A 13,844-nucleotide genomic window follows, 5' to 3' on the forward strand; every position below is an offset into this window, starting at 1 on the left:
TTTCAATAGGTGACAGGTCTGGACTGCAGTCAGGACAGTTTTGCACCCGGACTCTTTTAGTACAGAGCCATGCTTTTGTAATACGTGCAGAGTTTGACTTGATCTGGATGGCAGCATGTGTTTCTCTAAAAACTTTACCTTTATTTAACCAGCATAGGCTCATTGAGATTAAAAATCTCTTTCCCAAGAGCGTCCGGACCAAGAACAGGCAGCCGTAAATCAAAAAAAAAAAAAAAAAATCAGAATACAATACAATAAATACAAGTAAAAGTAAACACTGCATTCCAAATTATTATGCAAATTGGAATTAAGTGTCATAAACATTAAATATTTTATTTTTGAATCAAACTCATGGATGGTATTGTGTCTCCGGGCTCTTTGGATCACTGAAATCAATCTTAGACACCTGCGATAATTAGTTTGCCAGATGAGCCCAATTAAAAGCACACTACTTAAGAAGGATGTTCCACATTATTAAGCAGGCCACAGGTTTTAAACAATATGGGAAAGAAAAAGGATCTCTCTGCTGCAGAAAAGCATCAAATAGTGCAATGCCTTGAACAAGGTATGAAAACATCAGATACTTCACAAAATCTAAGCATGACCATCATACTGTAAAGAGATTTGTGGCTGATTCAGAGCACAGACAGGTTAGTGCAGATAAAGACACAATGAGGAAGGTTACTGCCAGACAAATTAATCGGATTAAGAGAGCAGGTTCTAAACTGCCATTACAAAGTAGCAAACAGGCATTTGAAGCCGCTGGTGCCTCTGGAGTCACGCAAACCTCAAGGTGTAGGATCCTCCAGAGCAGGGGTGTCAAACCGGTTCCACGGAGGGCCGAGTGTCTGCAGGTCTTTGGGTTTTCCTTTAAATTGGTTCCCAGGTCAGACCTGAACAACCAGGTGGGGGTAGAAATTAACCAATTAGTGAACTAATTAATCAATCAGGTACAAGGTGAGAGCGAAAACCTGCAGACACTCGGCCCTCCGTGGAACCGGTTTGACACCTGTGCTCCAGAGGCTTGCAGTTGTGCATAAACCTACTATTCGGCCACCCCTAACCAATGCTCACGAGCAGAAACGGTTGCAGTGGGCCTAATTTCCAAACAGTCTTGTTTACTGGTTGGTGCCGTGCAACCCTGGATGGTCCAGATGGATGGAGTAGTGGATGGTTGGTGGATGGTCCAGATGGATGGAGTAGTGGATGGTTGGTGGATGTCCCAATAAGGCTGCAACGTCAGCAAGGATGTGGCAGAGTCATGTCTTGGGCCGGAATCATGGGGAGAGAGCTGGTAGGCCCCTTTAAGGTCCCTGAAGGTGTGAAAATGACCTCGGCAATGTATTTAGAGTTTCTGACTGACCACTTTCTTCCATGGTACAAAAAGAAGAACTGTGCCTTCCGTAGCAAAATCATCCTCATGCATGACAATGTACCATTTCATGCTGCAAAGAATACCTCTGTGTCATTGGCTGCTGGCATAAAAGGAGAGAAACGCATGGTGTGGCCCCCATCCTCCCCTGACCTCAACCCAATTGAGAACCTTTGGAGCATCCTCAAGCAAAAGATATATGAGGGTGAGAGGCAGTTCACATCAAAACAGCAGCTCTGGGAGGCTATTCTGACATCCTGCAAAGAAATTCAAGCAGAAACTCTCCATAAACTCACAAGTTCAATGGATGCAAAAATTGTGAAGGTGATATCAATGAAGGGGTCTTATGTTAACATGTAACTTGCCCTGTTAAGATGTTTGAATGAAATAGCTTTTGATTTCAGTAAATATGACCTCCTAATGCTGCAAGTTCAACAAATGACCATTTTCAGTTCTTTACAACCTATAAAATGTTTTGCAACTCTGTTATGCATGATTATTTGGAACAGTGAATTTTGAGTTTATTATTTTAGGAAAAAATACTGTTTTCATTTGTTCAATGAAATTTGACTTATACCCTGACAGTTTATGACTTGAAAGTTATACTGACTGTCATTTGCATCGACTATTTTGGAAAATCTGTGTAAAATATAATTTGCATAATAATTTGGAACATGGTGTAATCAATACAACCTTAAGACAATTACACCATTATTCTGCAGATTCTGATAGAACATTATTAAAAACATTGACAAGTAAGGGAATCAGATTCCAAGTCCATCATCAATGATTTAAAAATACAAAGAGAGACAAGATCTTTTAGTTTAAAACGATGGTGTGTAAGTGCTTGACAGTTTAAGATAAATCTCAGTGCTCCATGATAAAGGGTGTCAGTAGATTTCAAACCTTTGCTTCAGTATAGTGTGATCTACTGTATCAAAAGCCTTTGAGAGATCGATAAAAAGTGAGACTGAGAATGGCTGAAAACTGAAAATCTGACCAGATATCACAGGTTCCTCAATACAAGGTAGATCAGAAACCGTAATTGAATTAAACAATTTACCAGATGATACAAAATGTTAGTTAAAACTATTTAGCATTTGAGTTTTGTCAGACACAGTTATCAAGTCCTTCATAATGCATGATGGCAGTTCATTATCATGGCTATTAGCAGAAATCGACTTCCAAAACTTCTAAGGGTCATTTAGGTTTTCAGTAATTACTGATAAAAAATACTCAGATTTAGCCTTCCTAAGCAGCGAAGTACATTTGAGCAGCTGCCAAAATAAAAGTCAGTCAGCATTGGAATCTGAGTTCCTTTCCTTGGTCCATACTAGATTGCGCTCATGAATAAGAGAAGAAAGCTCAGTGGAAAACCATGGATTATCACGCCCTCAAACTCTAAATTGGCGGAATGGGGCATGTTTATTTATAATTTGAGTTAAGCCGTTTTGAAAGTACTTCCAAGCTGTTTCAACATCAGAAATAAGTTCAAACCTTCTCCAATCAAAATGAAACAAATCACAAAAAAAGCCCAGCAGTAAAAAATTATTATTATTTATTTTTAAATGAAGCACGGTTTTGTTTGCGGGATCTTGCCTTTTCTAACAGCTACAATAGCACAATGGTCACTCAAATCATTACAAAATACACCTATTGCAGAGTATTTACGAGGCACATCTGTCAATATTTAATCAATTAGAGTACATTTTTCTGGACATTTAGGATTTGGGCGAGTTGGTGTGTATATATTGGTCAGCATTAATGGGGCCTTCAAAGATGTGCAAGTCACCCAAGCCTTGTGCACAAATGCTTTCTGTTGTTGTTTTAAAAAATAACGTATATATGGATGCAGAATCGCAAAGATCACAAGGTTGCAGATCAAACAAGTTTAGGTTACCAGATGCTTTTTAGAAGGAAAACAATGCAAGGAGCAACAAGTGCACGAGATTTCACACGCTCCCGTTGACGGAAAGGAAAATTCTATACCAGCGCATGCACACTTTCGCCAGGCACATTGAATTCGCACAGTCCCAGAATGTTTCATAATAACAGAACACTTTCGCGTCTCAGCCCCAAGCCAAAGTCTTTTAAAAGAGCATCATTAGGGTAACTAATGTCAATTTAAGACCTGTTAGTTAATCATGATGCCAGCCACTGAAATTATAACAACAGATGAAAGAAAATGCTGAATAAAGTGAAATAAATAAATAATTTTAAAAAAGCCTACGGTAGTGATACAATATTTGATATTGTGGTACTTGTGTATAATGTTCTTCGTCTTATTTTATATTACCTATCATTGTAATTTTAATATGTGGTTGTTGTTACCAAGGCTGTTACGATTTTTGTTTTGCATGATAATGATGATCAAGTAAAATATAATTTTTTGACGTTGGTTTACACTGTCTCGGAGCAGACGTGAGATAATATTGATGAATACCAGCTCTGTTGGTCAAATTATCATACGATCATTTTGAGATAAAATTTGGTTGTTCACACGTTTCATGAATAAGTCCATTGTCTTTAAAATGCAAAATGCATCAAGAAATGAAATTGAGGTCGGTGTAGCTGAGTTTTAAAGGCTGTAAATCCAACAAAGAATATGAGAGAGTGGTGTTCTCTGGAGGTAAGCTGTTTAATAACAGTAGAGAAAAGTTAGCTAGCATTGCTGAACAGTTTAAAAACAACTCTATGTTAGCCTAAGTTAGGAAGATGTGGGCTAACATCATTATACATTTTAGCAACAACTCCACGTTAGCTAGCATTAGCTGAAACAACTGTATGTAAATAGGTTAACTCAAGAAACATCTTGTAGCTAAACGGTTTGTAAATTGGTTAGGTAGCTATTGCGTAATATTTTTTTTTATTACAAAACAACAAATGGCTATTTATTGTTGTTATTGCAACCCTTATTACTTGACTACCTGCCTGACATCCATACCTGATCACCAGTCTCTCCAGGAAAGCCTATGATGCCCCTCTGGCCGGTGAGGCCAGGTGTACCAGGTACACCTGGGAGACCACAGGTACCTGGTGGTCCTCGTGGCCCAGCCTCTACACCAAGAGGCCCCCCAAGCCCAGAGTTACCTGGTGGACCACATCTTCCTGCAGGACCCTTGTCACCTGGGAATTATAATTAATTCAATTTGGAATTGTGCTTGCAGCCAGAATGTGCTATTCACTGATAAAAAAAAAAAAAGAAATAAGTTTATGTAATTATTTATTTTATTTCCCATAATTCAAATAAAAAAGTGACACATATATTCTAGATTAACTACACATAAAGTGAAACATTTCAAGCATTCAAAATTTTTTATTTCAATCGCGATGATTTCGGCTTAAGTTTCTCAAAATATTATTAAAAAAAATGTACAATACAGAAATGTTGACTTGAGAAGAGCTCTAATCAGCAAATTAACTCAAAACACCTGCAAAAGTTTCCTAAGTATGTTAATTTATGCACTCGATACTTGGTTGGGGCTCCTTTTGCATGAATTACTACATTAATGCAGCGTGGTATAGAGGCAATCAGCCAGTGGCACTGCTGAGGTGTGCATAATGGAAGCCCAGGTTGCTTTGATACCGTCCTTCAGGTCATCTGTGTTGTTGGGTGTGGTGTATCTTATTTTCTTCTTGACAATTCAAGAGGAATTCTCTTGATAGATTCTCTATAGGGTTCAAGTCAGGTGAGTTGGCTGGCCAATCAAGCACAGTAATACCATGGGCAACAAACCAGTTACCAGTCGTTTTGGCACTATGGGCAGGTGCCAAGTCCTGCTGGAAAATGAAATTAGCATCTCCATAAAGCTTGTCAGCATCTCCTGGTAGACAGCTGCATTGACTTTAGACTAGATAAAACACAGGGGGGGACCAACACCAGCAGATGACATGGCACCCCAAATCATCACTGACTGTGGAAACGTCAAACTGGACTTCAAGCAACTTGGATTCTGTGCCTCTCAACTCTTCCTTCAGAGTCTTGGATCTTGATTTCCAAATTAAATGCAAAATGTACTATCATCTGAAGAGAGGACTTTGGACCACTGAGCAATGGTCCAGTTCTTTTTCTCCTTTGCCCAGGTAAGACACTTCTGACGTTTTCTCTGGTTCAGGATTGGCATGACACTAGGAATGCAACACTTGTAGCCCATTTTAGTGCGTGGTGGCTCTTGATGCACTGACTCCAGCCTCAGTCCACTCCTTGTGAAGCTCCCCTAAGTTCTTGAATCGGCTTTGCTTGACAATCCTCCCAAGGCTCCAGTCATCCCTGTTGCTTGAGCAATGTTTCCTATCACACTATTCCCTTCCAGTCAGGTTTCCATTAATATGCTTTGATACAGCAATTGGTGAACAGCCAGCCTTTTCAGGAATGACCTTCTGTGGCTTACCCTACTCGTTGAGGGTGTCAACAAGTGTCTTCTGGACAATTGTCAAGCCAGCAGTCTTCCCCATGATTGTGGTTGTGTGTACTGAACCAGACTGAGAGATTGAAGGCTCAGGGAGTTAATTAGCTGATTAGTGTTCTTCTTAGGTCGACATTTCTGAATTTTATTCTAATATTTTGGGATAATGGATTTTTTATTTCCATGAGCTGTAAACCATAACCATCAAGATTGAAACAAAAAAGGTTTGAAATGTTCATTTTATTATGTAATGAATCTAGATTATTTTAAAGTGAACTTTTCCACGATATTAAAATGTTTTGAGATGCACCTGTATTATATTATACTATATTATCAAACAATAGCCAGTGCAAATAAAGTAAGGTCTGGAAATATTTGGACACTGACCCAATTTTCATAATTTTGGCTCTGTACGCCACCACAATGGATTTAAAATGAAACAACAGAGGTGCAGATGAAGTGCAGACTTTCAGCTTTAATTCAAGGGACAAAAATATTGTATGAAACGTTTAGGAATTGCTACCATTACCATACACAGTCCCGTTATTTCAGGGGCTCAAATGTAATTGGACAAATTAACATAAATAACATGAACATACACTCACCTAAAGGATTATTAGGAACACCTGTTCAATTTCTCATTAATGCAATTAACTAATCAACCAATCACATGGCAGTTGCTTCAATGCATTTAGGGGTGTGGTCCTGGTCAAGACAATCTCCTGAACTCCAAACTGAATGTCAGAATGGGAAAGAAAGGTGATTTAAGCAATTTTGAGCGTGGCATGGTTGTTGGTGGCAGACAGGCCGGTCTGAGTATTTCACAATCTGCTCAGTTACTGAGATTTTCATGCACAACCATTTCTAGGGTTTACAAAGAATGGTGTGAAAAGGGAAAAACATCCAGTATGCGGCAGTCCTGTGGGCGAAAATGCCTTGTTGATGCTAGAGGTCAGAGGAGAATGGGCCGACTGATTCAAGCTGATAGAAGAGCAACTTTGACTGAAATAACCACTCGTTACAACCGATGTATGCAGCAAAGCATTTGTGAAGCCACAACACGCACAACCTTAAGGTGGATGGGCTACAACAGCAGAAGACCCCACCGGGTACCACTCATCTCCACTACAAATAGGAAAAGAGGCTACAATTTGCACAAGCTCACCAAAATTGGACAGTTGAAGACTGGAAGAATGTTGCCTGGTCTGATGAGTCTCGATTTCTGTTGAGATATTCAGATGGTAGAGTCAGAATTTGGCGTAAACAGAATGAGAACATGGATCCATCATGCCTTGTTACCACTGTGCAGGCTGGTGGTGGTGGTGGTGTAATGGTGTGGGAGATGTTTTCTTGGCACACTTTAGGCCCCTTAGTGCCAATTGGGCATTGTTTAAATGCCACGGCCTACCTGAGCATTGTTTCTGACCATGTCCATCCCTTTATGACCACCGTGTACCCATCCTCTGATGGCTACTTCCAGCAGGATAATGCACCATGTCACAAAGCACGAATCATTTCAAATTGGTTTCTTGAACATGACAAATAGTTCACTTTACTGAAATGGCCCCCACAGTCACCAGATCTCAACCCAATAGAGCATCTTTGGGATGTGGTGGAACGGGAGCTTCGTGCCCTGGATGTGCATCCCACAAATCTCCATCAACTGCAAGATGCTATCAACTAGCAATATGGGACAACATTTCTAAAGAATGCTTTCAGCACCTTGTTGAATCAATGCCATGTAGAATTAAGGCAGTTCTGAAGGCGAAAGGGGGTCAAACACAGTATTAGTATGGTGTTCCTAATAAGCCTTTAGGTGAGTGTGAATAAAATGTTCATTTAAAAAAAAAAAAAAATTCAAGTCTTCTTTTGGGGTTTTCATCCCAGATTCCATCCAGAAAATGATTCTGGGTTGCACTAATTTATAAGGAAAGCAAGTTTTTGTAGAGAGGTGGAAGGAGATGGACCAAAGCCATTTACATGCCTACTTTGGGGTTGTTATCCTTGCTGGAGTTTTCAGGTCCAAAGGGGAATCCACAGAATTCCTGTGGGATGCAGAATCTGGCAGATAACTTTTCCGTGCCACAATGTCTTTGGAAAACATCCACATAATTTCCCAGATTATCCACTTTGATAACTGAGACAACAGACCAGCTCGATGTCAGAGAGACAAGCTAGCTGCCATCAGGACAGTGTGGGAAAAGTGGGTGCACATCCTCCCCCTGTTTTACAACGATGGGCCTCGCACAAGCTGGGTCAGGAGCTCCTAAGCAGTTTGTTGAGAATCCTTTGCAGGCAATGACTGATATCTGGAACGCATGGACATCCCCAAATGCTGTTTTCCTCCTTTGTGATGGATTGCCAGGCATTCACTGCAGCTGTCTCCAGTTGTTGTTTGTTCATGGGTCTTTCTGCCTTAAATTGTGTCTTCAGCAAGTGAAATGCATGCTCAATTGGGTTGAGATCAGGTGATTGACTCGACCATTGCAGAATATTCCACTTCTTTGCCTTAAGAAATGCTGTCCAATCAACTTTGAATTTGTCTGAATCTGAGCAGATAATATATCCCTATACACTTCAGAATTAATCCTGTTGCGTTTTCTTTCTTTCACATCAACAATAAACACTATAGACCCAGCGGCATTGGAAGTCATGCCTGCCCATGCCATCACTCTGCCGCCACTGTGTTTTACAGATTATGTGGTATGCTTCGTATCATGAGCACCTTGTGGTGTATTTGCTCTTGTGAAGTCCTCTCTTTATGGTAGACTTGGATAATGATATGCCTAACTCCTGGAGAGTGTTCTTCACTTGGCTGGATTCTGTGATGGGTTTTTTCTTTACCATGGAAAGGATCCTACGATCATCCACCACTGTTGACTTCCGTGGACATCCAGGCCTTTTAGTGCTCCAGAGCTCACCAGTGCGTTATTTTTTTGTCAGCATGTACCAAAACTGTTGATTTGGCCACTCCAAATGTTCCTGCTATCTCTCTGGTGTATTTTTTTGCAGCCTAAGGATGGCCTGTTTCACTTGTTTTGAGAGCTCCTTTGACTGCGTGTTCACAGCAACAGCTTCCAAATGTGAATGCCACACAACCAATCATATCCAGACATTTAACATGCTTAACTGATGAATAAATAATGAAGGAATAGCCAACACCTGTCCACGAAACAGCTTTTGAGTACATTTTCCAATTACATTTGGTCCCTTGAAAATCAGGGGGCTGTAATTCCTAAACCCTTCCTCCAATTTGGATGTGAATACCCTCAAATTAAAGCTGAGAGACTGCACTAGGTCCATATTTATTATTTAACTGTTACTTTTGTGGTAAACAGCCAAAATAACAAAACTCATTGTCCAATTATTTCCGGACCTAACTATATCTAGAAAGATTAAGTTCTGTTTTTGTCACTCCCATTACCTGAATCTGGGAGCAGTGTAGTGTTGTAAGCAATCAAAATTTCAAGGGAAACTCTACTGTGATCGGAGCATTTATTTCACCTCTTGCACCAGTGCCACCATCCAGACCTGGGGCTCCAGGAGCTCCTCGTTGTCCCTTGATAGGAATGGCATTGATTACACCTGGTAACCCAGGGGAACCTCTGCTACCTGGGACATAGTGACAATCACGGAGTTATCCCCATCTTTAGTTACATCAATACAGAAAATTAAGACAATGTTAAATCTATAGTATTTTGTCTCAATGTATTTTGACAAATTGCAGCAAAGAAACCAGGAGAGTATTGAAGATTCTCAATTCAGCTCCAGTAATGTGCTGAAATGGTAATAAGGACAATATTAAAGACTCAACTGCACTCACATAATATAAGAAAATGCTAATGAGTTGGAAATCAAACATTCTCAACAGCACTCCAAAAATATGCTAAAATTACAGATCTACTTTAGATGTAAGACATTGCTTTATGCTACGACCACTGCATTGAATAGGGTTAGCACAGGGTTTCCTTATTTCTATGTTGACGTATACACATACCCTTTTCTCCTTTTAGGCCCTCATTTCCTTGTTTGCCTTGATGCCCGTCAAACCCCCTCTCTCCTTTCCTTCCCGGGGGTCCTGCTGCTCCAATCCTCCCTTGATTACCCGCTGATCCATCTCTGCCAGGTACCCCTTTGGGACCTGAACAAAGGACATAACATGAGCTATCAATGCAGGGCTGCAAACATAGGTCATCATGGACAAATATATATTCAAGGCTAGTATAATCTGACTGATTAAAAGTGAGATATAATAAAATAGGACAGGTGTAATTTCATGGCATAAAAAGTGTATAAAAAACTTTAAACAGAGTTACATCGTATTATACAGTGAATACTGTCCATACTTTCAGACCCTTACAATGCATGTCCTTGTTCATTCATGTTACTAACCACTGTTTAGGGTGACTTGGTGCCTCTCTTACCTTTCTGTCCTGGGGCCCCTGGTATTCCAGGTTCCCCTAATTGCCCAATAGGACCCTGGGTGCCAGAATAACCAGGAAATCCGGGAGGGCCCGGTTTTCCTGGAGCTCCTTTTTGACCCTTTCTGGACAGACCATGCTCTCCGTTATCACCCTTCTCACCTGGATAACCTGAAACACACACATTGCAAAAATATATTTTACCCTAACTGCTTATGTTAATATTATTTATTTCCCATCATTTTACTTTTGTTACAGATTCAGTAAGAAGATCAGTACGAAATATTTTAAATTAATAAAGTACAAATATATGATACTACAGATTAGAAAACATGAGACCTACAGACATCCTTCTAATTTCTTTGTAGACAGACAAATGAGGAACAAGAGCACCTTCACATCCATATGAACACTGGCTTTCACATCCATACGAGTACTTTCACATCCATATGAACACAATCATATGAACACTGGCTTTTTAAATGGCCATTATGTTGATTAAGTCATTCACAAATGCAAGACATTTTGATAATCACAAACATGTGGCTTGGTAAAGTAATATAGAAGGTGAAATATTGCCTCAGTTTTGCATTCCACGGGAGCTCATGCAAATCACTGACTTGCTTTCAAACCACAATTTATTTTAATACTTTTCACAGCAAAACACCATCTCAACGTTAACAGTGAACGGGATACTGGTCTTCTAGGCAGAGTTGCAAAGAAAAAGACATATCTCAGTCAGTCCAATGAATAGAATAGATGAAGATGGCAGAAGAACACAGACACTGGACTGAGGAAGAACTGCCAAGAAGGCCAGCATCCCGGACTCGCCTCCTCATTGTTGATTTTGAGACTAGTATTTTGTGGGTACTATTTAATGATGCTGCCAGTTGAAGGCCTGTGAGATGTCTGTTGCTCAAACTAGACACTATAATGTATTTATCCTCTTGCTCAATTGTGCATCGGGGCCTCCCACTCCTCTTTCTATTCTGGTTAGAGCCAGTTTGTGCTGTACTACACGGGTCATTCCTGTTGTGCAGCAACATTTCTGTCCCCATTAATTACTTCCTTATAATTTCTGTAAAATATGTAAAATATGTATAACAAATGGCTTAAATTATAGTTTTATCACATAAAAACAGAATAATGGACATAAAAATACTTTTTTGTAATTTAGTCACCTTTATTTGGTACATGTGTTCCATTTTACCATGTCCACAGTGTAAAGTACTCAAAGTCCTATAAGCCATCAAATGACAACATACTGATTATTGAATTATTTTATAGACAGTGTTAAACTCTCTCTAATCATTAATATATAACCGGAGAAACTATAGTTATTTCATAAAATGTTTATAATTTACTGTGTTAGTGTGTCCCTGAAGTTATCTTCCACCCTGGAAGGTTGTAGTTTTCACCTTCAAAAAAAAAAAGACTATAATTCCAGTGAGACCATTTTCAGGAACTGACATTATTTTGGCGGGAATTCAAAGGAGCAAACACTGCATGAAAAGGCCTGTTTCGGAGTGTGTCCATACAATCTTTGTAATGGTGACAGATAAAAGGCCAGAAGTCGCGATATAAAACGATTTTGACCAGTTGTAAGAAGTCAGCTCTTGACATTTTTGTGAAAATACTCAAACTTTGCACATGCAAATTAGTTCTTAAAACTTTTATCCTCATTGTAATTTCAACAGTTTACACACAGCAGGCAACCTAAAGTTAAAAAGCAGTATATTTTAAGTGTTGTACTTTTGGACAAAAAGTAGTATAGAAATAGTTAATTGAGTGAAATAACCCAGTTATTTAAACATGTTGTATACTTGTATATAATTTTAATCAAATAAATATATCAATTTTAACACACTGAGAAGTACATTATATCGTTTTAAAATATTTTGTGCAACAAATGTTGTTCCAAAATAATATTTTTATTGATTACAAGTGTGTGGCTGTTTACCATGACAACAAAGGAAAAATAAAATAAAGGAGTCATTGAATAAATAGGCTGGTTGAGGATTCAGGTTTACAAGTTCAAGAAACAATGTCAGCTGAACAATGGCAAGATCCTTATTTGGATCTAATAATGTAAACAAAAGAACTCTCGTACCCAGTCTGCGTTACATGCAATAAGAATTTAATAATGTTTTGGTACCATTAAATTCTTATTGCTAGTTACGCAGATTGGGTGCGGGAGTTCTTTTGTTTACTGGAATCGACCATCTTCATTTGACATGACAACTGTTCTCCACTCATTATCTGTACTAACTGCACCTGTTTGAACTCATTACCTGTATAAAAGACACCTGTCCACACATTCAATCAAACAGAATCCAACCTCTCCACAATGGCCAAGACCAGAGAGCTTTGTAAAGATATCAGGGATAAAAGTGTAGGCCTGCACAAGGCTGGGATGGGCTACAGGACAATAGGCAAGCAGCTTGGTGAGCATTGAAGATGGGTCATGGCTGGGTCTTCCAGCATGACAACGACCTGAAACACACAACCAGGGCAACTAAGGAGTGGCTCCATAAGAAGCATCTCAAGGTCCTGGAGTGGTCTAGCCAGTCTCCAGACCTGAACCCAATAGAAAATCTTTGGAGGGAGCTGAAAGTCCGTATTCACAGAGCTTTGGCTAAAATTCCACCCTGTTAGGTCGATAAACATTACAGTGTGGAATATGAACCTAACATGGTGGAAATATGTATATATATGCATATGCAAAACATCACATTAATTACCTACTAACTGTGTTGTGTTACTGTGTTTTAGGCAGAGACAAAAAGGTCAACACCAGAAAAAAATAAATAAGAGAAGGCTCTACAGAGAAATTGAAAAGCTCAAAGCGGCCTTGGCTAATGAACAAAAGTAAACAGCAAAAGTTCCCTCTACTGAATCCCAGCGACCAGAGGCACCTACCATCCACCATGTGGGCAGTTGGTGTGTGGTGATATACAATTGTGCTCATAAGTTTGCATACGCTGGTAGAAATTGTGAAATTTTGGCATTGATTTTGAAAATATGACTGATCATGCAAAAACACTATTTTATTTAAGGATTGTGATCTTATGAAGCCATTTATTATCACATAGTTGTTTGGCTACTTTTTAAATCATAATGATAACAGAAATCACCCAAATGGCCCTGTTTAAAAGTTTACATACCCATGAATGTTTGGCCTTGTTACAGACACAAGTTGACACACACAGGTGAAAATGGCAATTACAGGTGAATTTCCCACACCTGTGGCTTTTTAAATTGCAATTAGTGTCTGTGTATGAATAGTAATTAAGTTTGTTAGCTCTCATGTGGAGGCACTGAGCAGGCTAGATACTGAGCCATGAGGAGCAGAAAAGTTCTGTCAAAAGACCTGCGTAAAAACAAGTTAATGGAACTTTATAAAGATGGAAAAGGATATAAAAAGATATCAAAAGCCTTGGAAATGTCAGTCAGTACCGTTCAATCACTTATTAAGAAGTGGAAAATTCAGGGATCTCTTAAAACCAAGCCAAGGTCCGTATTCTGTCCTAATAGTTGTGTCCTAAAAATGCTTAGGCAGATAGCGAACAAGGCAATGAATGAAGCTGGTTTGACGTCTTCTTAAGATGGAGATTTATTGAAGAGTTCACACCAAGCATTGTTTTC

The 13,844-nt window shown here is 39.3% G+C and overlaps 1 protein-coding gene across 5 annotated transcripts in view; it reads right to left on the reverse strand.

Annotated features, from left to right (window-relative positions):
- The window catches only part of col4a4 (collagen, type IV, alpha 4), a 295,816-nt gene that overhangs the window by 101,753 nt on the left and 180,219 nt on the right, over window positions 1-13,844 (reverse strand). For all 5 annotated transcript variants that reach the window (XM_034292008.1, XM_034292010.1, XM_034292005.1 and 2 more), the window contains 4 exons: window positions 10,203-10,370; window positions 9,776-9,919; window positions 9,283-9,390; window positions 4,317-4,498 (listed from right to left, as the gene is read on the reverse strand). In XM_034292008.1, the coding sequence (XP_034147899.1) occupies window positions 4,317-4,498; window positions 9,283-9,390; window positions 9,776-9,919; window positions 10,203-10,370 (602 nt within the window). The remainder of the gene's footprint in view (window positions 1-4,316; window positions 4,499-9,282; window positions 9,391-9,775; window positions 9,920-10,202; window positions 10,371-13,844) is intronic.

The sequence above is a fragment of the Esox lucius genome, chromosome 1, assembly GCF_011004845.1.
Source record: "Esox lucius isolate fEsoLuc1 chromosome 1, fEsoLuc1.pri, whole genome shotgun sequence".
Taxonomy (NCBI): domain Eukaryota; kingdom Metazoa; phylum Chordata; class Actinopteri; order Esociformes; family Esocidae; genus Esox; species Esox lucius.